At 30.5% G+C, this 27,250-nt stretch overlaps 12 protein-coding genes across 12 annotated transcripts; 5 read left to right on the top strand and 7 right to left on the bottom strand.

Moving 5' to 3' along the window:
- Nucleotides 1-229: 229 nt before the first annotated feature.
- Nucleotides 230-3,414, top strand: BX663DRAFT_532207 (uncharacterized protein; the record flags this gene model as incomplete). Its single annotated transcript, XM_051530435.1, has 15 exons — nt 230-353; nt 554-720; nt 815-911; nt 984-1,087; nt 1,159-1,284; nt 1,352-1,375; nt 1,446-1,482; nt 1,536-1,823; nt 2,045-2,046; nt 2,075-2,245; nt 2,468-2,472; nt 2,697-2,975; nt 3,044-3,143; nt 3,229-3,299; nt 3,360-3,414. 15 exons carry the CDS (start codon nt 230-232, stop codon nt 3,412-3,414), a joined length of 1,650 nt encoding a protein of 549 aa, XP_051380811.1.
- BX663DRAFT_148278 (uncharacterized protein) lies at nt 3,331-4,250 on the top strand. The gene is made up of 3 exons (XM_051521596.1): nt 3,331-3,410; nt 3,473-3,543; nt 3,654-4,250. Exons 2-3 carry the CDS (start codon nt 3,474-3,476, stop codon nt 4,163-4,165), a joined length of 582 nt encoding a protein of 193 aa, XP_051380810.1. The 5' UTR covers nt 3,331-3,410; nt 3,473; the 3' UTR covers nt 4,166-4,250.
- Nucleotides 4,251-5,591: 1,341 nt separating this feature from the next.
- On the bottom strand, nt 5,592-7,151 carry BX663DRAFT_516642 (pyridoxal phosphate-dependent transferase). Its single transcript, XM_051528625.1, has 4 exons — nt 6,508-7,151; nt 6,327-6,444; nt 6,094-6,236; nt 5,592-6,034 (listed from the first exon to the last, which is right to left on the bottom strand). Exons 1-4 carry the CDS (start codon nt 7,129-7,131, stop codon nt 5,720-5,722), a joined length of 1,200 nt encoding a protein of 399 aa, XP_051380809.1. The 5' UTR covers nt 7,132-7,151; the 3' UTR covers nt 5,592-5,719.
- A 499-nt stretch (nt 7,152-7,650) lies between these two features.
- Nucleotides 7,651-8,573, top strand: BX663DRAFT_516640 (uncharacterized protein). Its single transcript, XM_051528624.1, has one exon. The coding sequence runs from the start codon at nt 7,671-7,673 to the stop codon at nt 8,229-8,231; it is 561 nt and encodes a 186-aa protein (XP_051380808.1). The 5' UTR covers nt 7,651-7,670; the 3' UTR covers nt 8,232-8,573.
- A 1,589-nt stretch (nt 8,574-10,162) lies between these two features.
- On the bottom strand, nt 10,163-12,608 carry BX663DRAFT_516636 (OPT family small oligopeptide transporter). The gene is made up of 2 exons (XM_051528623.1): nt 12,286-12,608; nt 10,163-12,221 (listed from the first exon to the last, which is right to left on the bottom strand). The coding sequence occupies exons 1-2, from the start codon at nt 12,535-12,537 to the stop codon at nt 10,200-10,202; spliced, it is 2,274 nt and encodes a 757-aa protein (XP_051380807.1). The 5' UTR covers nt 12,538-12,608; the 3' UTR covers nt 10,163-10,199.
- A 1,907-nt stretch (nt 12,609-14,515) lies between these two features.
- Nucleotides 14,516-16,675, bottom strand: BX663DRAFT_516632 (coth protein-domain-containing protein). The gene is made up of 4 exons (XM_051528622.1): nt 16,244-16,675; nt 15,844-16,165; nt 14,741-15,760; nt 14,516-14,649 (listed from the first exon to the last, which is right to left on the bottom strand). Exons 1-4 carry the CDS (start codon nt 16,602-16,604, stop codon nt 14,640-14,642), a joined length of 1,713 nt encoding a protein of 570 aa, XP_051380806.1. The 5' UTR covers nt 16,605-16,675; the 3' UTR covers nt 14,516-14,639.
- Nucleotides 16,676-17,316: 641 nt separating this feature from the next.
- On the bottom strand, nt 17,317-19,895 carry BX663DRAFT_537442 (uncharacterized protein; the record flags this gene model as incomplete). Its single annotated transcript, XM_051530661.1, has 7 exons — nt 17,317-17,864; nt 17,945-18,273; nt 18,371-18,811; nt 18,900-18,960; nt 19,044-19,113; nt 19,232-19,606; nt 19,672-19,895. The coding sequence occupies 7 exons, from the start codon at nt 19,893-19,895 to the stop codon at nt 17,481-17,483; spliced, it is 1,884 nt and encodes a 627-aa protein (XP_051380805.1). The 3' UTR covers nt 17,317-17,480.
- A 298-nt stretch (nt 19,896-20,193) lies between these two features.
- On the bottom strand, nt 20,194-20,913 carry BX663DRAFT_399651 (uncharacterized protein; the record flags this gene model as incomplete). Its single annotated transcript, XM_051522201.1, has 1 exon — nt 20,194-20,913. A coding segment is annotated over one exon (720 nt), but the record flags the coding sequence as incomplete, so codon positions are not given.
- Nucleotides 20,914-21,639: 726 nt separating this feature from the next.
- Nucleotides 21,640-22,273, top strand: BX663DRAFT_488130 (uncharacterized protein; the record flags this gene model as incomplete). Its single annotated transcript, XM_051524790.1, has 3 exons — nt 21,640-21,930; nt 22,002-22,088; nt 22,148-22,273. 3 exons carry the CDS (start codon nt 21,640-21,642, stop codon nt 22,271-22,273), a joined length of 504 nt encoding a protein of 167 aa, XP_051380803.1.
- Nucleotides 22,263-24,162, bottom strand: BX663DRAFT_148139 (major facilitator superfamily domain-containing protein). Its single transcript, XM_051521595.1, has 3 exons — nt 23,776-24,162; nt 22,990-23,703; nt 22,263-22,928 (listed from the first exon to the last, which is right to left on the bottom strand). Exons 1-3 carry the CDS (start codon nt 23,803-23,805, stop codon nt 22,503-22,505), a joined length of 1,170 nt encoding a protein of 389 aa, XP_051380802.1. The 5' UTR covers nt 23,806-24,162; the 3' UTR covers nt 22,263-22,502.
- Nucleotides 24,163-25,547: 1,385 nt separating this feature from the next.
- On the bottom strand, nt 25,548-25,925 carry BX663DRAFT_438814 (uncharacterized protein; the record flags this gene model as incomplete). Its single annotated transcript, XM_051523295.1, has 2 exons — nt 25,548-25,794; nt 25,822-25,925. Coding segments are annotated over 2 exons (351 nt in total), but the record flags the coding sequence as incomplete, so codon positions are not given.
- A 656-nt stretch (nt 25,926-26,581) lies between these two features.
- Nucleotides 26,582-27,242, top strand: BX663DRAFT_516621 (uncharacterized protein; the record flags this gene model as incomplete). The annotated part of the gene is made up of 1 exon (XM_051528621.1): nt 26,582-27,242. A coding segment is annotated over exon 1 (641 nt), but the record flags the coding sequence as incomplete, so codon positions are not given.
- Between the last annotated feature and the right edge of the window lie 8 nt (nt 27,243-27,250).

The raw sequence follows: 27,250 nt of genomic DNA, 5'->3' as shown, positions 1-27,250 counted from the left end.
GATTTGTTTGTTGACATATTATTATGTTTAGCGTATCTTGTTGAAATGAAACAAGAAGCAGACATAGATGCATATCCTTTTTGGATGTTTAAATGGAGATCATATGACATTTGGTAACAAAAAAAAAAGAAAAAGAAACCTTTATAGTATGTGTTTTATATGAATATTGAAATATCTCTGTAGGCTTCTTTGTTCACTACTGAGTTTATGGAATTTAGGTTCCTTTATTATGCGTATATTTTTAACGGGTCGGCCGTTTTCTGTCTTATTCAGTTTTAGATCCTTAATAGAAATCTTTACTACGTGTCCTTTTATCATTTCCATATTTATTAATAATGGACAGTTTCTCTATGGTAAAAAAAAAATATCTATTTTCTTACTTTAATATTTTATTAATATGCATCATAAAGTACCTTACTTTCTACGGAGCTGGGTTTTATTGTTGAGATTGAAGAGTGTCTTGAAAATCAAAACTAATTTATTGATAACAGGTATAAATACATACATGCCATACATACATCTACTTATACCTAAAAATAACGTATCTATGTAGATAAACAAATGGATCCATTAAAATCCAAATTAGTACATTTAATTGGTACTTTGGTAGTGTTGTTATACAATGGTATGTCTGCATTTCAATATTGTGAAGTAACCTTTGGTGCCATAAATTACTCCATTTTGGATTCATTATATGTTGTTATGGTTACTTTATCTACTGTGGGTTATGGAGGTAACTTGATTGAATTCTAAAATTCGTGTCCAATTAGACTAAAATGTATGTAAAATAAAAGATATAACACCACGTACTGAGGGAAGTAGAGTAGTTATGATGCTACTTATTGTTATCTCATTGGCTGTATTACCTACTTTGCTTGCAGATGTCTTGAATACTGTTAGGAAAAGAAATGGTAAAAAAAAAAGACAAACAAATGTGTAATATTTTTAACTCTTTTTTTCTTTTCTTTTGTCTCAACTTTTAGATTGGGGAGGTTACGTGTCTGAATCATACAAACCATTTATTTTATTAGTTGGATCATTTCGGTCTGAACAGGTTACAGAGATATTAGACGGGTTTTTAAATACTGTATGTAAGCAAAAGAGAAAGAGAGAAAAAAGGCTAGATTAATAGACTATGTATTTAATCTGGATTATTAGGAAAATCATGAACCAAATTTAAACGTCGTTTTTTTGGATATTAATCGACCCAATGAAGAACTGAAATTTTTGGAAAGAAATTCAATTTGGGGACATCGCATACAATTTATTCATGGTTCAGTTTTGGTAAAAGATAGAAAGAGAATATTAGATATAATGAATATAATATTTATACGCTAGTTTATATTATTAGGATGAACGAACTTTAAAGAGAGTGGTAGAATATATATACATGCATATACATATACATCTATTGATATTGATATTTTTATTTTTTTATTTTACAGCAGGCTAGATCAGCGACTGCTATTTTTACATTATCTGGTAATTATTATTTATTGAATGAAATAGGCAAATACCTGATAATAGTCATTTAGATCAGCATGCAATGGATCCTCATAAAGAAGATGAAAGAAATACAGTTCGTTTATGGGCTCTTCATTGCTATACAGTCAGCTATAACGTAAATATTTATACATATAACCTATCACCATCAACAGCTATCTATCAAAAGATGGCTAAAGAAATTATATGCGTACGTGAATTTAAACAATATCTGTTGGCCATGAATTGTCGATGTCGTGGTGCTTCAACACTCTTGACGAACTTATTACATCAAAGAAGGCCAATGGATTACTATCATGAGTCATGGCAAGCACAATATGGTAATAATGATGCAACTCAGTATTATCAAGCTAGATTTATATTAATATATATATATATATATATATATTTATACAGACGATGGTTCCTGTAATGAAATTTATATGGATAAACCACCTGCAGCACTTGTTAATTTATCATTTAAAGATGCAGCTTGGGTAATATATTAGTTTATTGTTATTATTATTGTCGTTATTATTTTAAATAATATAATATTAAATAGGTGTATATGATTTATTTTATTTTTTTTTAGGTTGTCTATTCTGAATGTCAAGTAGTACTATTTGGTATAAAGACACGATTAATTAACTGTGAACACAGAGAAATTCTTCTAAATCCGGAAAACAATTATGTTATCAAAGAAGATGATTTATGTGTATATATGTGTGAAAGCCCAAAAGAAGTTGAAGATATTAATAGTTTAGTAAATGTGTTATATATTCATATATATATACATATTTCTAATAATTACGTTAGAGTTATACTTATGTTAGAGAAAAGATTGAGGAAATGAAACTTAGACGACAACAGAACCTGAATTTAAAATTATCAACAAAGACAGTAGGAAATGATACATTAAAAGCCTCTAGGCCATCGTCTCTCCGGAATGAAATATTCAGTCATATAAAGTATAATACAAAGCAAGATAAAGTAAAGCAGGATCAATATTCATCTCAACATATGTCTGCTAATCATAATTTGGAACAAATTATTACTCAACCTGAAATATCTCAAAACGATAACGTCTTGTATCCTCCTCCATCTACACCTTCTTCCCCTACCTTCAAACATAATTCAAATATTAGCGGTCTTCATCCTTCTACATCTAGTGAATCAACTCGATCTGGAACTTCATCTTCCTATGGTCATCACAGTATGTTTCCACCTCAACAATTTGAATTATCACAATTGCCTACACCTCGTTTAGCTTTATTGACAGGAAGTAGGAAATTAATTAGTCGAATAGGGCAACTATCATCAGTAGAAACTACTTCCGAGGATGATATAGGGGATATACCAACATGTTATCTATTAAAGAAGCCCGCAACATTACGTGAATTAACAATAGAATCAGCAGAAGGCATGTGTGGGCATATTCTGGTTTGTATGCATCATAAAGTATCCAATATTTTTAAATTTATATATAACCTTCGGTAAGATTATACTTGTTTTCTATTATTGAATATATATGTAACATAATATTTATTTATATGATGTGTAGATCACCACAATTAAGACCCAATGAATTGCAAGATATTATATTTTTATGTACCTCATTACCAAGTTATAAGACATTTGAATTAGTTTGCCGTTTTCCAAAAGTCTATTTTATGCTTGTAAAGTATATCAAATCTATCTATTATTATTTGTTCTAATAATAAAATCAATTCATAATTTTGTTTACAGGGAAATTGTCAATATCCTGAAGACTTGGTAAAAGCAGGAGTCAAAAGAGCAAAACAAGTAGTAGTTATGAGGTACTATTAGTAAAGATGATTATACTTATTAAGTTACTTATTTATTTTTTTTCTATCAAGTGAAAGAGAATGTCTAGACCAATATCAACGAAGTACAGATAGCCCTGCTATGTAAATATCATATTTTGAATTGGTTTACATTATTAAAATATCTAATCATATATCAATATTAGTATGACAAGTCATTTATTAGATTTGCTTTTACAAGATAAACCACAAGATGCCTCTCGAATTGTGAATCTTGGTAAAATATATACATGCATATATTTATATTATATACAATTATTAATTTTTTTTTTTTTTTTTTTTTTTTTTTTTTTTTTTTTTTTTTTTTTTTTTTTTTTGCTCTTCAAGTTGAGAAATCTAATATTAGATTTATGCATTTACTACAAGGTAAAGATGTAGCAGAAGAAGTAGATGTATTTTATACTCCAGCATATGCAGCTGGTAATGTTGTGGTGGATAGCTTGCTAAGTAATGTTTTACTAAGTCAAACATATTACAAGCCTGATATTGTCTCTGTCATAAAAGCACTTTGTGGTATGCCTGGACCATTGTATGACAAAGACACAGCTCATACTTTGACATGTGGCGGAAGAATCAAATCGCCAGTTTCACCCTATTCTCGACATTTGACTCTTGTTACTATGCCGCCCTGTTTCATTGGCAAAAGTTTTGCATTTTTATTCGAAAATCTCGTGATTGATCATGAAGTACTACCTTTAGGATTACTACGTGCTCCAGATGAAAATATGGGAAATGAGTTATCTTTTGTCTATACAAATCCAGTTCCCTCTTTAATCATGAAAAAATCCGACAAAATTTATTTATTAGCTTCCCCTGGTTGGACTTATTTTCCCAAATAATATGGGGAAGGAGGTTTTTTTTTCCTTTTCTTTTTGTACATAAAGTGTTTTATTTTATATAAAATAGACGTAATATTTATAAAACTAATTTTGTTATAAATTCTTTGGTAATTTATCTTTATTATAAACTCCTTACTGTCCTACCTCCCAAACCTAATACTTGTATTCATTATAATTGCATTTAATTGTACAAAAAAAAAAAAAAAAAAAAAAAAAAAAAAAAAAAAAAAAAAGCTTTTATCCTCGCCTGACTATTATTTTTTTATAATTCAGCCTTTGCATACTGAGTCTAATTCTGCTCAATAATTTTACCTAAATAAAAGAACCAAGAGATACTTAGAACTGACTATAAAAGACACAAGTCACTGTACAAACAGGAATCACTTAAATACGAATAGTCGCAGATTATAGTTGGCATCTTTAGATAAGCATTAGTTTGATATTGAAGAACTCTTGACTTTTATTCATACTAACTAGAAGTAGGAAATAAAATTCGGTATTTCTAAATCAAACAAAAAAAAAAGAACAAATTTTGTTGGTTTTAAGAGCAAAAACTTTGTTAGGTTATTTACAAAAGAGACTGAATACATGAATCCAAGATAATTTTCAGACGAAATCCATCTTTATGCAATTTCTAGAAAATCTAGCCTAATCATTATTAATAAGCTAAGCTATGGCACTTGGGAGAAGTTGATCTTTTCATTTAGGTGTGCTTTTTTGTTTGTTTATTATATATAATTTAATTAGGTTTTAGAATATAATAGTAGCAGAAAACATTCTTTACTTGGTAATTAATTATATTTGAATACGCCTCTTCTCAGTTTTCATATTTTTATTCTTATTTTATATAGTTATTTTTTTTCTTACATACAAGTTACTCATTCAAGATGCTTCTTTACATAGACACATAGCAAATAGATACATACTACTCAGATAGTACCTAATAAGATAGTGTTGAAATTAGTCTTTTCATTTCGATCTAAACTTAAAAGTAAAGAATATTACGCAGAGTGTATATAGGCTTCTTTTAAATCACGTATATTATCATTTATTAAAGAACAACTGCTAGTTTATGAGTAATAAAATCAGCGTTTAATTTCATGGTCAACAATTTTTGGGTTTAATTTTATTTGTAGATATTGCAATCATCAACATCTCTAATACAAGTATGCTATTATTTATATGTATATTAAAATGTAAGGATTGCAAAAGTGATATTATGATCAAGGTTCGTGCAATAATAGCTAATTATAACAGTTTTCCGATGCTAAGATCTGAGCAAGAGATACTAGCTTTTGTATCGAGCATTATTGCGTAAAACTAAAATACTATGATATGCTAAAAGAAAACAATTTGCATAAACAAACACTAACTTACTTTACTAGTAAATATAGAAAAAATGATTTTAAAATACTTACAATTTATTGCATATTATGAGTATATAATATTTATTCTATTAAATATTTATGCCATTATTATTATTAATATTATTATAGGTAACAAAATAATAAAAGATATATTTATGTAGGGAAAGTCTATAATCTGATTTTGGTTTTAAAGTTTTGCTGAAATGACTATAGGAATTTCGAAGAAAGAATGAATTTCATTTACTAACTTATCTACTTGCTTTATTGTATTATGGCCATGAAGACATATCCTCACTCTTTCTTTTCCAATAGGTACTGTGGGTGAACAGATGGGTTTCACTAAAAACCCCTTATTATTCAAATAGCTCGCTAATGCTCTAACTGATTCATTTCCGTTCAAAACAACTCCTTGAATAGGACTTGAAGAAGGTAATAATGTTCCTTGTGGTAACTGAATTCTATTTCTAAATCTCTGAGTAAGTGTATGTACATGTTTCTGAATCTAATAATAAAATTAATATATAAAATTTTGCCTATATATTCTTAATATAATATACATACTGGTATCGTTTCTCCTTTTTCAAGTAGATCATAAGCACATTTAATAGAAGCTAAAGAGCTAAAAGACATAAATGTAGAATAAATAAGTGGTCGAGCATAGTTAATCAAATACTGGCGAAGGGTTTCAGATCCTAGTATGACAGCTAAACACACACACACACACACGTACTATCAGTTGAGTTATTTTTTTTTCTTCTTTTTTTTTTTTTTCTTTTTTTATTTTTTCAACTTACCACCATTACTTGCTAATGCTTTACCAAAAGTATGAAGACGAGCAAATATTTCATCTTCCAAATTTAATTGAGAAACTATACCTCTACCATGATCTCCATAAACACCCGTACTGTGTGCCTAAATAATCATATTCATTTTTAATAAGATTATTATTATTTTTTTTTTTTTTGCCCCATTTACCTCGTCTACAATAAGATAACCGTTTTCTTTATTCGGCCAATATCTTTTCAAGATAGTTACTAATTCTTTTAATGGAGCAATATCACCATCCATAGAATATACAGTTTCTACTGCTACAAATACATTTTTTCTGGGATATTGTTCACTAACTTCCTTTATGATTCGTTCAAAATCTTGTACGTTTGAATGTTGAAAAGAGATACATTTCCCTGCACGTGATGTGCGCATTCCTTCATGAACACTAGCATGTATCAATTCGTCATAAATAATCACATCCCCTGATTGAGGCACCGTGCTAAATAAGGCTGCATTGGCATCAAATCCCGAATTAAATATTAATGCTGAAGAGCTGCCATGGAAATTAGCAATCTGTCTTTCTAAAGCTTCACAATATGCTGAGTTCCCATCCAAAAGACGAGATCCTGTCGAACCTAACATTGTAGGTAACTCATTCAACTCTCTGAGATAAGCTGTTCGAAACGATGTTGTTATATTATGAGATAGACCTAAAAAGTCATTAGAAGAAAAGTCTATAGCTTCAGGTGGATTGACAACTAATCTACGAATTTTTGATATTTGGCGTCTTTTATGTAAAGCTGCTTCTAGTTGTATCTCAAGTGTCATTCTTATAAAAAAAAAAAAAAAAAAAAAAAATTAATAAATAAATAAAAATACCTGGGTAACATATTAAAATGTCGAGTGGTCATTCATTTTAATATCCGTCCCTTATTAAAAAAATAAAGTAGAAGAAAGATGTGGCTATAATTCTTATTATAACAAGTACAAACTTAATCCCTTTTTTGTAAGGTCCTAAACATGTCCTCTAAATTCTATGGTCAACTAGTTCTAAATATTGTAATCATTGAACATGGTTATTTCTTTGTCTATAACATATTATAAATTCTACTTGGTCAAGACTTTAAGCAAGTTCTATTATCCTGTATATAAGTGGAAACCAATCCATACAAATAAATACAGTAGGGATCTCGATAATTTTATATTTGTTTATTTATTTACATTTATCAGATGATTCAAGTGTTTCATACTATTTGAGAGGGAACAAAAGAGAAAATATACCTAAAATTGGATATATATTTATATAAATAGCAGGTAGAAAGTATCTATTTATTTACTTTGTTTTGTTCTTTCCTCCTCCTCTAATAATGATAAGCACTATTACTTCTACTACTTTGACATTTAAATCAAGTCCAGAACCTTTATTATCTTATATGACCTCTAATATTGATCATCTTATTGAATGCTCAAAAGAACGCATATACTATCAACATATGCTATTGCCTGAATTGCCTATATTCATAAAGATAATTTATAGGAAATGTCATATTACTCCCACTGTCTTGGTCATTGGTCTAATGTATCTTGAACGTCTTAAGAAGAATTTACCGGATCAAGCCCAGGGAGGTATAATTATTAATTACATGAATACATATAAATATATACATATTTTTATATATATATGTCCTTATTATTTAACTCTTATGTACAAAATAGAGTATGATACGCCTTACAAATTATTTTTAGCTGCTATGATAGTAGCTACTAAATATGTTGAAGATGATGCTTCCTATACACTATCTATCTACAGGATTGTGCTTCCTCTTTACACCTATCAACAATTAAACGAAATGGAACGTAGTTTCTTAGATGTTTTAAAAGTAAAATATACATACACACACATATATATATATATACATACATTATGATTAATCATATATGTATATAGTTTGATTTATATATAGATATCTTAGAAATGGATAAGTTCGTTTATAAACATCAAGATATTCTCGAACTTGAGCTTTCAAGGATGACTTGATTACACATACTATTCTCCCCCCCCCTCCTTTTTTTTTCAGGGGAAAAATATATGTTTTGTGTAAAACACTACACGGAAGAAAATTTTGTTTCCTAGACAACAGAAATGCGATTACTATGTCATATATAGTATTCATGTATATATAAATATTTATATATTAAACTTTTTTTTGTATATAGGTATATATACATATTTATTTAGTAATAATATAATAAAAAAAATTATACCAGACTATATTATTTCATTTATTTGAAATTAAGCACTATCTTGAATATTTCCTTCTACTTTGTACATTCTACATTTATTATTGTTTCATAAAAACATATGTAAGCACGGTAACAAACAAAAAGTCGTAAACAGCAATAACAGCAACAAAAAAGCTTTTACTATGAAATAGTTTAACATAATTGGACTATTAGAAACATTAAGAGGAATGACAATGATGATAAAAGGAAAAGGGCCATTAGATGAATTATCTAGTAGTAACAAGTGTTAAGCTTCTCTCTTTTTTTTAAAAAAATAAAATAAAATAAAATAAACATTGTACAAGGAAATAGTTATACTGATGCGTTATTAAACGAAGAATAAACCCCCAGTTTCTACTTTACTTTTTCTTTTCCTTAGATCTTTGATAATAAAAGACGCACACAATTGTTTCCTCAAACTTGCGTTGCCATCGACTTTTTTTTTAAAAAAAAAAAGATCACAAGTCACAGTATATCAGTCTTTATTGTATTCTTTATCGCTTTCTAACGACCTGCTTACGACTGATTATGTGAACCTTAACTTAAATTGTTCGAGTTTATACTCCAAAAATAATCCATCAAATAATTGAGATAGAAACCCTTACTCAATACAGTTTTAAAGTTATTGAACACAAAATGTAAAAAAAAAAAAAAAAAAAAAAAAAAAAAAATGTCTATGAAATAATAATTAACCGAGCTAAAAAGAACTAAAAACTTTACTTTACTTTAAAATTTTATGTTATTTAATGAGTTATGATATGAACTAATACTTTTCTTAGATACAATTGTAAACTACTATGATCATATACTTTAAGATATGAAGCTTATAATTGCAATTACAAATAAAGCTCTTCCCTCCCCTCCCCCACTTCTTGAATATAAGTAATGAATTGTAATAGTTGGTCATGAATATAATAAAAGTATGAAACTGTTTGTGTTGTACTCAAATAATATGTATTTAAATGCCTCTATTTAGACTATTTCTATTTTATATATTCAACTGTATTAATATCAAAATAAATATGCTTTTTATTATTTTACATATATGAAAAAAAAGCATATTTGAGTCATGGCGAATATGCACTATATATATATATATATATATATATATATATATATATATAAAATCTTAACTGGATGACTACGAAGACTATTCTTGTTTGATACAATTGTTATAATATCCAAAAAATACAATAATCTTCTTCGCTACAAGGGGGGGGCGGAAAATGTCTCAGTATAGTATAAGTTTATTATTAATAACCATCATCACTATTATGATAATATCTCCGTTTTTATATAATGACATATGAATATCTGTTGATAATATCTGTAAGTTGTAAATATACCTGAATTTCATTATTTTGGTCAGATTACAATAGTAGATCAACAAAAGAAAAAAATAAAATGAAATAAGCTTATATGTCTTTAATATATTTGAAACGTATGTATATATATATATATATATATATATACATATTGTTAATATACGAGTAATGTATGATATATACAATTAATTCATTTATTAAGATAATTATATAACGTACTTTTATATATATATATATAAAAATAAGAGGGTATAAATATAAATATATACATATAAATGCATATGACATTTAAGCATACACATCAACACCAGCCCAGTTAGCATTAGCCATTGGACATTGATCTACAGATCCCGAATTATTACCCCACCATTTAGGGAACTTAATTTCTGAATTTTGAAATGCGAAAAAGAGAATAATGGCACAGATAGCGACACCTGAATCAAGAGCAGCGGAGAGAACATAGTTGTACTTTTTCCACCAAGCATTCGCTCTTCGTTTAACGACATAATTAAAGATAAAGCCTATAAAGATCCAACAGGGGGCAACGTTAGTAGGAGCAGGAGGATAAGGAGTGGGTCCGAGCATGAATGCAGGAATGTTCACGTTTGCAAGCCATGTCTTTGGGAACTTTTTAGCCAACAGATAAAATGGGATTGGAAGAAGAAATCCGCCAAGCAAGAAATAAGGAATACCTGCATAAAGTGATCCAGGGGCAAAGAATTTACCAGGACCAATTAAACCCCAGATGACAGAGGATGCACCAAATAAACTTGCATTAGGACAAGTCCAAGGGTAAGCAGCCTTCGTACAAATGTCTGGAATAGAGTTTAATAAATAATTAGTTGTACCTAAAGAGATAAATGAAGCAATGATGGTGCCCACAATCTGGAATATAAACATCTTGCGAGGGGGGATCTTCATGTAATGACCAAGTTTTAAATCTTGTGCAAAGAGTAATGCTTGGCGAACAGTAATATATCCGTATGTCTTGAAAATCATATTGCCAATAGGATGTCCTGGACGAAGGGCACCATAGACCCATTCAGTAATCATAGAGATCGTGGGTGATTGTGATGTAATAGCAGTAATGATACCAAGAGGTAAGAGCCAGGCAAATGCAAGTGCAATAGCAATAATCAAGGCCCACCAAGGCATATCAGAAGGCCAGACAGCGATGGTAGCAAAGCTAGCACCAAGTGAACAAATAAACAAGATCAAATACCAAAAGTTAGGGACTTCCTTATAACGATCCATTAACTTCGCATGAATGTCATCATCGTCTTGACGAGCACTCTTTAAACGATTCCAAATATCTTTACCGTTATAGAGAATTGTATGAGTAATCATGGCACCTAAAGCTGCTAAACCTTGGCCATAACAGACAGCAAAGAAACCAGTGATGCGGACAGGAGAATAATCAGCGTAAGCTTGGTCGTCAAGATAATTATCAGGAGTGATAACACGAGTACGGTTAAAAGGATTACCCCAGATATCATATTGATGCGTATTATATAAGGGGAACTTTTTGCTCTCCCAAGTATTTGTATAATAAATAATAGGAATTAAGATCCAAATAAAGAACACGAATCCAGCAAACATGTTTGCTTGAACGGCCCAAGGGATAGCAAGGGGGCTTGCGTACCATGCAGTAAGCTGACTCCAATCAAGAGTAAAGCTACCAATACCAAGACCATTGATACCACTACCAATCTGAGAGACGAGGACACTATCAGGTTTAATCCAACAGATCCAAGAGATAGAAGTTAAAATAGGGATAATGTAGCCAGGGAAGAAATACCAACAGAATGAGCCAATAAAGGCGATAACAAAGAATTTATTACGAGACATTCTTAAGCCAGGTGTAGTAGCTTCAGCATCTTTAACTTCCTTGGGCACTTCTCGATGTAATGTATGGAAGAGAGTAGCGTTTACCAAGTTAATAGGCCATACCATAGCAGCTGGACGAACAAGGAAACGACGTAAGATACCTGCAAAACCAAAACCTAAGAGACTTGTCGTTAACACTAACAAGATACCACCACCAAAGCCCCAATCTTGATTATAATATAATTTTTGCACAACAATAATATCAATAGCATCAAATGAGGTAGCAGCTGCATTTGCCATAACTGTAATTAATACATGTTCTTTAACATTAAACGGACCAGGATTTAAGTTAAAACTTAAAAAACGACCAAGACGGAACTCATGATTAGGAAGAAATCGTGCAAATAATCGACCAGCTGGAAATGCAAGCAATTGAACAACAATGACCTTAATTGTTAAAGGATTTGCACGAAACCAGAAAAACTAATAACAATGTGTTAAATATAATATATAAATATGTATATATAGTCAATCATTACAAACATACCTGGTTCGAAAATGAAATTGCAGCAGAAAAAACAATACCCCAAAACCATGCTCTAAATGTTGCTGTTGGTAAAGTAGGATCATCTGTAGGTGATATACTTGCTCTTACATCTTCTATAGGTGAATCTTCAAGAGGATCGATTTCATGAATAATCGCTTTTTCGAGTGATGGAGAAGAGGAGCTAACATTATCATTGCCGTTGATCTCTTCTTTTGTTTCATAAACAGAGATGGATTTTTTCTCCAAGTCCATTATATTATTAAGTAATATTGTAAAAGTAAAATACTAATAAGAAATCACACACACAAAGAAAGGAAAAAAAATAAAGTTGTGCACACATTAAAAAAATAAGGGTCCATTATATATGCTTCAGGTGCGGATCAAAAAAAAAAAAAAAAAAAAAAAAAAAAAGCTGTGTTGTAAGCATAGTAACATATTAGCCAATCAAAATCAACTTAATGTCAACTTTTTAGCAAAGCACGCCATCATTCTCGAATAAGCATCGTCTAATTTAAACAAAAAAATTTTTTTGGGTTATTTTTATTATTATCATTTATAATGAAAATCTTTTTTTTTTTTTACCAGGTAAACAATACGAATATGAATATATCATACATGTCTTTTTTTTTATTGTTGTTATTGTTATTGTATTTCTCTACGTAATACAAATATAAATCTTATTGTTTTCTTCTTAATTATAACGAATTTAACATTATCGGGCTTATAATTAAAAAAAAATGAGCAGTTGTCATTTTCAAAAGAGTGCATTAGTTGTCACGTAATAATTTTTTTTTTCTATAGAGTTCGTGTTGATTTGTCATCATAAAATTATGTCAATTGTTATAAATTATGATCATATTTTAGATAAATGAATAAATACTCGTTTATTTCTGATGAGCATTATCAGTCAACAAATAAATACTCCTTCCCAACTATTTATACTATTCTTTATTAACACAGTAGATGGGCCACATTGACTAATCCTTATGTGTGTGTGTGTGTGTGTGTGTATGTTAATCCTATCATTATATTAACTATGACTAGTAATTTCTAGTCATAATAAACGGAATATATGCCATTGTCTGATCTCCCTCTTTTTTTACTGGTAATTGTGGCTCAGATATAATTTTTCTTTTAAGCAAAAACTTTAAATATTACGATTAAATTCTAATTTATTTTTGTGTAATTTTTTTTTTTTTTTTTTTTTTTTTTTTTTGGCAGTAAGCATGTAACCATGAAATATGCTGTGTTGCCCGAGCCAGTTATGAAGTAGTTATAAGAATAAAAAGCTTCCCAAAAGACAAGAGGCCAGAATAAACAGAGAAACTCATCCTGTTACTTGGGTAACCAATTCAACAGCTTGCAATGAGGGGTTAGAAATTTATCATGAAAATCATGATTCAACTCATGTAAAATAGCGCAAAGAATAGGCCAGAGAATAAACCAGCTAAGGCAATCAGAGTTATGACGGTGTTTACGCCGTGGAAGCATATTGAGAAGAAACGATATTGAGTCATCAATTGTGAGAGGGAAATACAAGCATGATGATGACTCCAGTTTTTTGAATTGAGTCAACGAAACATTCCTTTAGTTTACTACCAAGTAGCCAACTGAGGCATCAACGGAAGACTTGATTTCTTTTCGTATTCGTCATAGGCAGCCGAAGGATTGGATCGACGATCATATTAGGACGACATACACGAAGAAGTTTGGAATTTAAGTCCTGACAGAGGTGGTCATATTGGAATTTTATTATACGATGTGTTGTTACATGTTGTACTTAGGCTTTATTTTATACAGTATTTCTAATTTAAGGAAGAAAAAAAAAAGTCTTTATAAATGTATATATTTAACTAGCTTTAATATGTGATATGTAGTTTTTATATGAGTGAAATATTAGATTGGAAGCTGGTAAGCATATATTTGTTAAGAAATCATTATTGATCTTAACAAATGTTTCATATATATCTTGTGATAGTCCATTTAAGTTCTATTATTGCTTCATTTACTACATGGATATTTAATAAATAGATTCATCTACACTACCAGGTTCTATTACATAAATGAATTAGTTTAGATTGATGAAAAGGAATGATCTACATTGGACAAGGAGAAAATAAGATTTTTTACTTATTTATTTGTTCATGTTATTGAATATATAATATTCAAACATTAGAAGAGATAATAATAATGATATATATTTATATACTAAAAAAAAAAAAAAATGAATCGATTAAAGAAAAGAGGGAAAAAAAATTGTATTATACATAGAATATGTGTATATACGTTTATAATTATATGTTAGAGTATCAAATTATATTATAAAACAAGTCCAATAGCACAAGCAACAAGGGTTAAAGTGGTAGTAATGGAAATAAAGTTACTTGTTGTAGCACTTGACTCTACAACATTATCATTTTTCTTGTTCACATCTGTCTTCTTATCATTAATAGGTTCCTTTTCATAATTGTTGGGATCCCAGATATTGCTGTTATGATAAGCTTCTAAAGGTGTTACATCGTCAATATCAGTAAAATTCAATTGTTCTTGAACGGCAAGAGATCTAATTTGAACCCATTCTGAGACACCCATGCTTTCACCATCTGTAGTGTTCATGTTATTTGCAAAGTTCCAGATGGTCCATTGAGGTCGAATACCTTCAGATTTATCTTCAATAGACATATCCCATTCAACATCTTCTTGAAGCATTTGTTTCCAAGCTGCAAGACGAGGGTTAATGACACTAGGTTTAAAGAAACGTTTCACGATAGTTTGAAGTGTTTTTTCAAACTCTCCTTTATAATAAGGTGATTTAAGAAAGACATCAATAAGAGGACGTTGAGAGTTAGGACGCGAAAAATTAGTGTAAGGTGTAGTAGCCATGTATCGAGGGGCTCCAAGACCAAAGGTTTCATCAAAATCATAGCTAATAAGGGTCCATTTCTCTGAGCTAGTTTCCTTTGTAAGATAATAGTTACTCGCTTGATGCCAGAAACCATCCCAAGAACCTATCAAGAAATTGATGGCCATGTGAATCATAGTATGTTGAGGATCCAAAAGGTTTTCAATATTGCCCCTATTGTCAGCATCAGTGGCTTTTGTAGGATCGATTGAGTTGAGCTCCTTGATAAATTCAATAAGAGGTGTCTTTTCATTTGTTTTGTTTAACGTTTTCTTCATGTTACCCGCATCTTCAAGCTTGTAAATTGTATCGTTATATGATTCTTGTAAATCATCTTTGTAGACCAAATTACCCTCAAGTTGTTCATTCATGGCATTACCCTTATAAGTAGGACCCGTATATTGGTAATCAAGATTTCCACCACGTAAAATATTATTAATAAAGTTTTTCGTTGCATCATCAATCATCAAGTATAAGCCATAGGGTTCATTATTCACATAAAGACGTACAAAATTGCCTTCAACTGTAGCAGCGCCTGCAGCAGCTAGACAATCAATTGCCAATTTTTCACGACTTATAGACATGTACGTAAAAAAAAAAAAGAAAAAAAATTAGTTTTCTTTTATATATAGATGTATATAATCTTAAATACTTACACAAAAGTAGGATCCGTTTCATGAGCTCTTAATTTAAACGTTGTTCGACCATATAAAAGTTCTTTTGTGCCTTCTGTAGCAAATTCATTTAATTTTATCTTGTAAGATTGTTTAGCAAAGTCTTTTGAAGATTGACCACTGGTCTTAATACCAGCATTAGTGAAAGTGTAAATTTCCTTATTAGAGATATAAGTCATATTGAAAACATTGGTATAGTCGTGCTTAGCTTGAGGATTTTTTAAAATGTCTCCAAAGCCTGTAGCATTCACATTTAAAATAATAGTAGCAATTTCGTTAGAACGATTCATGTTACTGACGAGAGCTATGGACAACAACAATAAAAGACATGTAAGTAAAAATAATTTTAAATAACAGTGACGATAATGAAATTAGAACTCACAATAATGGATAGGGTTATAAGCTTGAGGAAGAGGTGGAACATCATGTACAGTTTGTGATCTATTAAAGAATTCATTACCAGTTGTAGTAATACCAGCTTGTTGTTTACGGAGAGCTGTTTCAATAATATCACCGGATCCGCCTGTTAATGCATACTGATATTCATTAGCAGATGGAGCAACACCTTTAAAAATATTGGGAGACTCTGCAGATTGGGATAAAGGATACTTTTGACCTTCAACAATGACAGAGACACTTTGTTTATCTCCTGGGAATGCTACAACAGAATATTCAACATCGGCAGCGTGTATTAATTGTAAAGAAAGAATAGTTAAGCTAATAATTCCGACAGCAAACTTCATGTCGTTGAAAAATTATTAATTTGAATAAAGAAGCAAAAGAAATAACAAAGTTTTGCTTGATATTTATAACATATTGTGATTTTCTCTTTTCATGGAAAGTTCAGAAACAGCCAGTGCTTGTTTTTTTTTTTTTTTTTTTTTTTGATAGTATGTTTCATTTTCTTTATTTTCTAGATTCGCTTGATTTAAAAAGTTTGTGTGCCTGTATGTATATAAATATAAATACATATAAATACACATATTTGTATTTTGTCTATTCTACGATCTTATGTAATTCCTTATAAAATATAAAATATTATAAACGCAATCTTTATTTTATTTGTGTAATTCTTCAAATTAATATACATATAAAGCCATGGATATTTTTTTTTTTTTTTTTAAAAAAAGAAAAAAAAAAAAAAGAAAAATTCGATTAAAGTTATCATAGAAAATCTTTGGTGATTTACAGAAATCTAATTTTTCTGTACCTTCCAACAAGTCTTTTAACGTTTAATAATAGTAACAAATAAACGATCAACTAGCACTACAATCCACATTTTTTTTATAAGTTTATGGAAAAATCAAATTTTATCTAGGCAGCCATGTAGAATATCGTGGAACTATAAATATTTTCAGAAAATTAAGACAAAATGGAAAGCTTCTATTTTCTTTCTATTCTCTTTATCGCATTATTTTATATTAAAAAGGAATTTTGTATTATGTTCAGCATCTCTAATAATTTCATAGCCTTTTAACTTCTCCTATAAATGTATTACCTTGTTGCATAATTTTTTTTATATATTACATAGTTTATTATAAAGCGATTATATATGAATATGTATGATTAGACAAGTAATTTATAGTGTAAAGCGTATCAAATAATCACAATAATAATAATTAATGTTGAGAGGGAGGTTTAACAAATCCTCCTGGTCCTATATGTTGCTGCTGCTGTTGCTGTTGCTGTTGCTGTTGCTGTTGCTGTTGTTGTGGATTTTGTTGATGATGTTGTTGTTGTAGCTGTTGTGAAGAAGAAGTATATACATTTGAAGGATGAATGCTATTATTAGAGGTAGAGAGTAGATGTTGTTTATGATTTTGTGTATGAAGCTTTGCACCTACTTGACCAAATACAAGTTTTGGTACTTCTACCAAATAACCTCTAGTTCCTTTAACGCCTACTTCTGCTTCTGCTTGAATCCAGAAATGGATGCTACCCGTATTCTCATTATAATATCCTGCACAATAATTACGCATTCCCATTAACTTTTTGTTTTTTCTCTAAATATAAATGTATACAAAATGAATTATTAGCTTTTTTTTAATATTGTCATATGTTATATAATATTTGTTTACTTTACAGAATTACCATTAGGCGAAAATTTAAAAAGATTGTACATTTTTTCTTCAATATTTTCATCAAAGGTAACATAAGATGAATTTTGATTCAAGATGGTCAAGAGCACTTGAGGTGGTGGCACATTAACGATAGCACTAGAAACAATTTGAACCATCAAGTAGGGGTCCCCTTCTTCTTTATTTTTCATATCTTTTGAATATAATCTACCTGTAGCACAGCAATGTACATCACCACCTAAAAATGATACTCTTACAGATGTATCCTTTGCAAACGTTTGTAATCTTTTTATAAATTCTTTTCTTTCTAATTCATGATTGCCTGCTGTCCAATCTATATAAACATACATACATACATATATATATATATATATACATATACATATTTAAGTTTTATACTATACAATATATCATGTTTAGAAATACTTTACGGTCATTCATATCATCTAATAATTCAGGATCTCCATTCCATTCATTCAATTGACCATTGATAATGTCACCTAAAGAACCCGTTTTACCCGCTAAAGTAGCTAAATTAAAATTAGCTGCGCTCTCCATTGCTTTTTCAAATAACGTAAGTCGTGGATAAACTAACGGAACACCTGTCAAAACCATGAAATGTTTAATAGTGGGCGGTGTGCGTCTATAGATTTCATGAAACAGGATTTGATATGATTTTTGGCTACAAATTTCATATTTCGTACGTTCTCCTCGCGCATCCAATGCAAGGAATCCGATATCAGGTCCTAAGGTAGTAAGAATATGATTACAGGAAGGCAATGAGCCTCGAATCATGCCATCTTTTTCTGCGCGTTCCATTGTTGTATGTTGCTGAAATGCATAATAAAAGCGAGAAGCATTTGCAAAAAGTACTATTCAAACAACATTAATAATAAATTTACTTTCTATCTACTAATACTAATAATAATAATAAAAATACGACTATTTTCAACGACATACCTTGAAAACAATCTGCTGATTGCATATCAGCCGGATAAGAGCCATAACCATCAATAATATCCTTGATTGAAAAAGAAAAGAAAAGAAAAGAAATACATAATTAATTTTTTAAATATTCATTTTTCTTTTCTTCTTCTTGCTTACATGATCATCCCACATATTAATGGACGGAATAGAAGCATAGGCTTGAGCCTGTACAGGACTTTCTTTAAATCTATATTATGGAGGCAACACAAATGTCATCATTTTTTTTTTTTTTTTTTTTTTTTTTTTTGGCATTGATTAGGTCTGTGCACTACTACTACTTACTACAACAACGCTTTTTGTCTTACCCAAAATTTTTCACATAATTCCAAAAATAAAAAAATTCAAATCCATCCTTCATAGATTGTGGAAGCTTCATTTGAAGTCTTTTAGTAGGATTCTTTTCAGCTAACCATGGTTTCATGAAATCTTCATGAATTAATCTATCTTGATAGAGTTGATCACCTCCTCCTAACATGACATGAAATGGCATCACTTCATGTCTATCCAACACATCCTGCCATAGAGGTGCTTCCTTTTCATTAAATTTATCTTTTATTTCCTGTGGGATATCTGAAAATCCACTACATGAATAAAACATGAATCGCATGGAGTCTTGGATGGCTGGTACATGGAATTCAAAGTGTCTAAAAGTGTCTTGTGAAAGGCCATCACCATCTATCCTATATCTCACCGTCTGCGCTTCATGTGTCAATGGCAGTAAAGCTCATATCGCCAGAAATAATACTGGTTTCGAAAGACATCAATCACTTCTATCTTGGCTGGCTTTATCATTTGCGTATGACCGGATGAATTCATCATCTGTAGTGTGAGGGAAGGTGGGCGAGAGGAATTGATAACAATCAAACATGAACCGCGCCATAAACGTCGATTATAATCAATTTCTATATATCGTAATAAGGGTCCACAAATGACCTCAATAGGTTGTCCTCTGATCGAAAGATTTTCCATTGCTCTGGTTGGCAAAGGTGGTGCAGGTTTTGTTTGCATTTTTATTTATTTATTTATTTATTTATTTATTTATTTATTTTTATTTTTTATTTTTTGTTAATAATGTTGATATGGATATAAAAAAAAGATAAAACCCTTCAATTTAAAATATATTTAGAAAAAACAATATAAAACAATAAAAAAAAGTCACATGCATATAATGAAGGATTCTCTTTTGACCAAATAAATAAATAAATAAATAAATAAATGCGTACATGTATTTTTTTGTTTTATTTAAAAAAAATATAATTTAGTTAGCAGCTTCGAAGGCAGCCTTAGCTTCCTTAATCTTGTTAAGACGTTGCTTTCTGTTGAGAGGAGTGGATCTACGGTAAGGCTTAGCAGGCTTACCCTTCTTTTCAGTAGGCTTGGGAGAAGGATCAGCACGGATAGCTTCATGAGCTTCAGCGTACATATCTTCAACCTTGTCAGAGGTAATACCATTCTTGAGGAAGGTAGCGAATTGCTTCTTGTAACGTTCTTCATCTTCTTCTTCGAGGTATTCCATGTATTCAGCAACGTGAACACCATAGATGTAGTTACGGAGAAGTTCATCATCGTTGGTCTTGGTTTCAATATCGAAACCAGGGAAACGGTTACCGTTGTGAGGAATGAAGATACCACCATCAGAGGCACCCTTCATGGCACCAAAGACACGAGCACCAGTGGAGGTACGAGCGAGACCGACATCAAGGAAAGCCTTGAAAGGACGAGGAGCATCTTCAGCGGCTTCAATCATTTGAACAGAACCATCAGGTTCAGTGAAACCTTCGTACTTATCAGCAAGACCAAGCTTGGTAAGAGTACGACGAGCAAGAAGAAGACCAGTAGCATAAGCAGCGGCCCAGTTGGTCAAACCACCCTTGATACCGTAACGAGGGAGTTCGTGAGAGTAAGCAGCAGAGAGAACGAAATCACCTTGGAGCTTAGCATAAACAATTTGACAGATGATGTCCTTGTTGGTGAAACGGACAACCAATCTATACTTGGGAGAGTTGTACTTGTTCTTGGCTTGAACGACAAGTCTCTTACGAGCATAGTAGTCGGTCTTACCCTCTAATTAAGAAAAAAAATTGAATTCAGTTATTCATGTTATTCTGAATGATAACATTAAAAAAAAGATGAAGGAATTGAAAAAAAGAGTGCATCAGTTATATTTAAAGTTGGTTCCATTTAACCAAAATTGACCAATGCTACTTTTTTTTTCCTCTTTTTTTTATCATTTCCTTTTTAATAACAAATCTCAACTCTACCTCTTCTTCTACGATACTTGACTTGATAACGCTTGAAATAAGCCTTGTTCTTTTGTTGCTTGACGAAAGGCTAAAAGAAAAAAAAAACAAAGAGAATGAAAATGTGAATTAACATTCTAATTCGCTAGTTGAAATTCCTATATAAAGTATCCCAATCTTCCTTCAAAATATCCCGTTCATCTATATCCATAATCCATTCATCCGTTTAAATTTAAATACTGATATCATCTAACAAGATACTATGAAGGATAGTTGGTACTTTTGATCAAACACGTACCATTGTTCGACGTTGCTTTGTAAAGGAAGGATCAAATACCTGCCAGAGCTCTTCTTTCAATATAATCTTTAATTCCGCACTGAGTTTAAAATTTTCGTTATAGAATGGATGCGGATTTTTTTTTTTTTTTTTTTTTTTTTTATTCTTGCTTACACGATTGAACAAATGTATTTCAATGTCAAAAATCGACGATGATTTGAAAGAAAAGATAGATCGTTTACCACGCTGGCAATTTCGAAAGAGACAAAAAATTGAAAAACGACGTAAAAAAAGAAAAGAGCTTGCTGAAAAAGATACATCAATAACTCCATCTAAAGAAAAAAAACCGATAGAATTAATAGTAGAACGACAAAAATATGAAAGAGAAAAGCAAGAATGGGAGAAGAGAGAAGAGCAATTTAGAATGATTGAATTGGCAAAGAAGCATGCAAAAGAAAAGGAAGAGAAAGCAAAGGAGTTATCACGGGTAAGAGATAGACTCGAGTATATATTTATAAAATTATTATTATTATTTTTTTTTAACTTTACGTACAACAGAAACGTTGGCAAGAAACACTGATGAATTTACCCATGTTACCACCACAATTCAGTGTAAATAATAATACGACTACTACTAATGACGAGGTATACTAGAAAAGAAACTTACTATTGTATATAACATGTTTAACATTTGAAATAAATAGAGTATAAGTGTTCCTTTCAGAAAATTTATACAATCTACAGAAAATCCAATCGAACCATTACGACCTAGAAAAACGTATCGTGATCGTTTTCTTGAGAGGAAAAGGGCAGCAAGCAAGAAAAAATGATTTTAAAACGCTATTATCCTTTTTTATAAATATATGCTTATTTATATCTACAATATATTATTCCTTAAAAAGCATAAAGATATAGTATCTTTTTTTTTTTACGTACATGTATTTATTTATAGATAATATATATAATGCAGAAACTAAGTGTGTGACAGCTATTTGGCATGTATAATCTAATTTACTCAATGAAGGATAAAAGGTAGACTATCTAGTATCTAATTTATTATTATTTATATGTTTTAATCAAGTTTGAAATAGGTAAAAATAGGACTCGACGAACGAAAAGAGAGGTATAGATGAATATACTTAAGGCGCCTATGCATCCTGTAAAAAACCACATTATCTTAGCACCCCACCTTTCATAAATGAAGCCAGCAATAAGAGCACCTAAACCACTTCCTAAGCCATTAAAGGCCATATTTAATAAACCTTGAGCACTACTCTTTAAGTGAATAGGGGCAATTTCATCTGCTTTTAAAGCGCCTGCACTCCAAGTCATGGAAAATCCAATACCGTGTAATAATTGAGTTGCAGTTGCCCAATAAGAACCATAAGATGATGAATCAATACAAATAATGTATGTGATGCAGCGATAAATTAAAAGGAATTGAGCAATAATCAACATCTTACTTGAGCCTAATCTATGAATTATCTAAACGAAACGATGAGGGTTATATTATTATTCCTACAATGTAGTAATAGATAAATATTACCTCTTTTGAGAAAAAGAAACAAATCACTTCCGTACTACTTCCCAGTGGCCCCAATAAGCCTATCATTGTTGGTGTGCCATGTAAATCATTCTTAATAAACAAATATAGGAATGCTTGCACAACAGCAATACCATAGCCTATTAACATCATTGAAAAAAAGAATTGACATGACTCTGGGTCTTTTAATAAATGCCACATAGATACTGTAGTTTCTTCATTCTTTTTTATAAAGGCTATCGTTTCATCTGTCTCGGTATCATCTTCTATAAAGACAGCAGAGGATGAACTACTGGGAGTTATCACACCATAACTTGTATCATTCTCATTTGCTAACCATTTGTTATCGTCGTCATTATTGACATTCATCGTCTCAACATGTTCATCCTTCAAATCAATCATTCGCCAAACAGTCAATATAAAGCAGATATTCGAAAAGCCGAAAACAATGAAGAGTGCATATGAGGAATTTAAATACTCCGTCAGAAAACCTGTCAAGAAGACAGAAAGAGCAAACCCAATTGGAACACCAATCTTTTGTTTGCCATATAACTCATCTTTTCTATCCCCCAAGACTTTAAGAATGACTGTATCTACGATAGCAGCAATGACTGGGTATCCAAAAAAGGCGTAGCCAAAGCAACAAATGGATATGAGTAAAATACGAAGCCAATCTTTTTCTGAAATATAAGGTACAAACCCAATTGATAGAATACACTGCAATATGAGTATATATGTAGAAAATTGTGAATATTGTGTGTGTGTGTGTGTGTTTTAAAAACAACTTACAATGAGCGCAATCAACATGTTACTAATCATGATTCTTTTATATTCATGAGTCTTATCGATGAGTGTAGTCCAATAAGGGAAAGCAACAAATGATACAAATGGCGCTTTTTATTTCATCAAAAAAAAAAGTTAAAAGATAATACATTTATAAAAGAATTGATATATGAATATATATTTTTTTTACTAATTGAATATATAAAGCCAATTTTATCATTTCCAAGACCTAATACTTGTTTATAAAAAATAGGTAAAAACATTTGACCTGAGCCTATACATGCCACACTAAATATACTCAGTAACTTCAATTCAATATATGATGATCTATTCGTATTATTAGTCATTATGTAATAATTGAAAAGAAGTTTTTTTTTTAAAAAAAAAAGAAAGAAAGACGAATTAATTTAATGCCATATTGCAAAATTGTACTTGATTAGAAAAAAAAAAATCCCCGATCACACAGAATAATAATATGTGATAGACAGCATAAGTGTGTTCTTCTGCATAATGTATGCATATATTTTTAAAGCAGTTTATATGGTTTTAACCAACATCGTTAAACACAATTTTAGAAAAGAACTTTTGTTATCTTTGATCAAGTTACTATAAGTCAGTAGAGAAAAAGAAGAAAGGGGAATTTTTTTTTCAGCGCGCTTTCTTTAAAACAGAATAAGTTATAAGCAGCTTAAAGTCGTGTATATTTCTTGATTTGAGTTTAAGCTTTAAAAATAGTATGTCTTGTATTTTCTTTTTTCCTATATCTAAATATTTATCCTGTAAGTTATCTTGTATTTTTAAACCTATCTATAATTGTGCTATTCATTTTTTTCTCTCTTTTCTCCTTTCTTCTCCTTCTTCAGTTTTATCTTTTGATTCACGTATTCGTACTATTTTTATTTAATTCTTTAGATACTGGTTTCATATTCTTTGTCTTTACATAGACTGCTGGATCCTTTGTTCTTTTTTTTTTTTTTCGCGTACGAAGTTTTTCAAATCAGGCCTTTTATATATTAGTTACTTATTCAAATAATACTATTCAAAAAAATATTAAAACTTATCCCTGTAAATGAATTATGCCTTAAGAATAACTTATAGCGTTGGTTTAAGGGCTAGATATATGTCGAATTAATGAAAAACAATGCCAAATCTAGCCCTGACAGTCATTCATAGTTACTAGTTTAGCGGATTCTCTATTCCTATCACTCAGATTATCAATGACAGTCCTTATACCAGCCTTAACTTAAATCTTGCTCAAAACAGCTCAGTAAGATTTTAGAAAGGGCAAATAAGGAGATGGGAAAGCTGCTTTATAGCCTCGATTAATAATCATGTCATGAACTTTGTGGAATCTTATGTATAATAATATTACCCATAACAAAGTCGCGACCAATCATTTCAGGAGCATCTAAAATATTCATTACGCTACTAATAAACTGTAAAAAAAAAAAAAAAAAAAAAAAAAAAAAAAAAAAAAAAATTGCTCATTTCGTGTACCAATAGTAGCATTTACTTTGGTACTAGCTGCCTCTCTATTATTTCTCTCTCTTTTTTTTATTAACACTTTTCTTTTGAACCGTCTTTAGCTTGTGCAAAGTCAGATTAGCAATCCCCCCCTTTTTCACAAATTGCCTCAATAATTGTTAATGTAACATCGTTGTTAGAAGGAATAATTGTTTTAGTAGGAGCTCTTCACTCACCTGCCGAAATTTCGTCTAATGTGCATATTAAACTCAACTTCATCAATCAAAACACAGTTATTATGTCAGTCCATTTCTTTATCTGATTTCCATTCCAATATTGCTTCCACTACGTGTCTGTAAGTTTTTCTCTGACGTTCTAGCAGCAACAAATTTGTTTAATTTCTTGAGAGTAAGGGATATATAATATCCAAGATGATTATGAAGACTAGATGATGTAATTGAAATCAAATTAGGACAGACAGAAAGTAATGCAATTCTTGCCTCCCAAAGAGCTACAGCCACATTTTTTTTAATAATAATTAAAAAAGAAGTATGTATGCTTCTCCTTAAGCTATCCTATTATTTCTACCTGAACGTAATACATATAGATATATTTATTATGGTGCCTGATAAATGTTTTTCTTCATCGTCCTTATACAACTTTACATAATGTTGTGTTATCCTCACTATAATATCAACAGCTAATCCTGCTTTTCTTTCAGTATCCCTTGATCAATTACAAGACCAAAAAATTCTTGTATTTGATAAGGAGTATAGGAACGGTATGAACCTCTGTCATTTAGCTTTGGCTTTAGCAGCTTTTTTCTCTCCTCCTCCTCCCCCCTTTTTTTTTAACTACTTGAGCTTTTGACTGTTGCTCTATATTTGTTTCTGAAAAGTTTTTGTTTATTTTAATGTTGCAACTTTCATAGGTATTTAAATCCAAAAGACGCTTAAGCTCAGGTTCACTTTTATTTTAAAGCCTTTCAACTTCATCTGAATACCATTGCTGCCATTCAAATGTTGAAACTTTATATAAATTAACTGATGTTTCCCTTCAACTTCCATTAATTCAGTTTCAAGAATCTCATCCATTATATTGAAGCAATTCAAGAATTTTGAAGGTACATTCGTTATGAGATAGTGTGTATTTTAACAGTAATAATAAGCAAAAAGGAAAGATTCGGGATGCAAAAAAAAAAAAAAAAAAAATGCAAATTTGCTACTTTTTTTTTTCTTTTTTAGATTTCAAATTTAAACACCTCTTATAGGTACATGACTAGAAGTCTATGCATTACAGTCTGAGTTCGTCATTTTCTTTTATTGTTTTATATTTTTACCCCAGCTTTTTTTTTTTTTTTTCATGTTCAGTAATAGCAAATATAGTAGAGTTGCTCAATTTGATGATGAAGATGAAGGCTATGAGGGGGAAAGTGCACTACAACATCCCAACTCAGTGTTAGTCTCTAATCATCATGGTCATTGCAACGTTGTTCCTTTACTATCACAAACTTTACAACTAACTACACCTCATCACTCACCTCCGAATTCATCTCGACCTTCACTAACAACCGCTACAAATGTCACTCGTCGATTCTTTGAAACCAAACTACCTATTGTTTTTCGTAAAGATATGAATAGTTCTGCAGCTTCATTTTCATCACTGCCTGCTGTTATTGTTGCAGATCTTCAAAATGGTGATATACCTATTGGAGTTGATAAAACAACTATAATAAGTGAACAAGGCTGGGCTATTATCGATCGTCGAAGGTTTAAGGGCAAAAATGGTATAGGAGAAAGTCGACATCCATTCAAACAAACAAATGTGATAGACGAAGAAATTGATCCTTCTGATCAAGTTACATGCTCTGTTTTTGTAAAGTGGCAACCCTCTGAAGAAAGACATGAATATACCATGATTACATCTCCTTTATTTAATAAGAAAGAAACGAATGACATGGACCAAAATGAAAGAGTAAAATCAATCAAAAAAAAAATAAATAAATAAATAGAAAGAG

The sequence above is a fragment of the Cokeromyces recurvatus genome (genome assembly GCF_025118155.1).
Source record: "Cokeromyces recurvatus strain NRRL 2243 chromosome Unknown BX663scaffold_21, whole genome shotgun sequence".
In the NCBI taxonomy this organism is placed as follows: Eukaryota; Fungi; Mucoromycota; class Mucoromycetes; order Mucorales; family Mucoraceae; genus Cokeromyces; species Cokeromyces recurvatus.
This window is presented reverse-complemented; position numbering and strand designations above follow the sequence as displayed.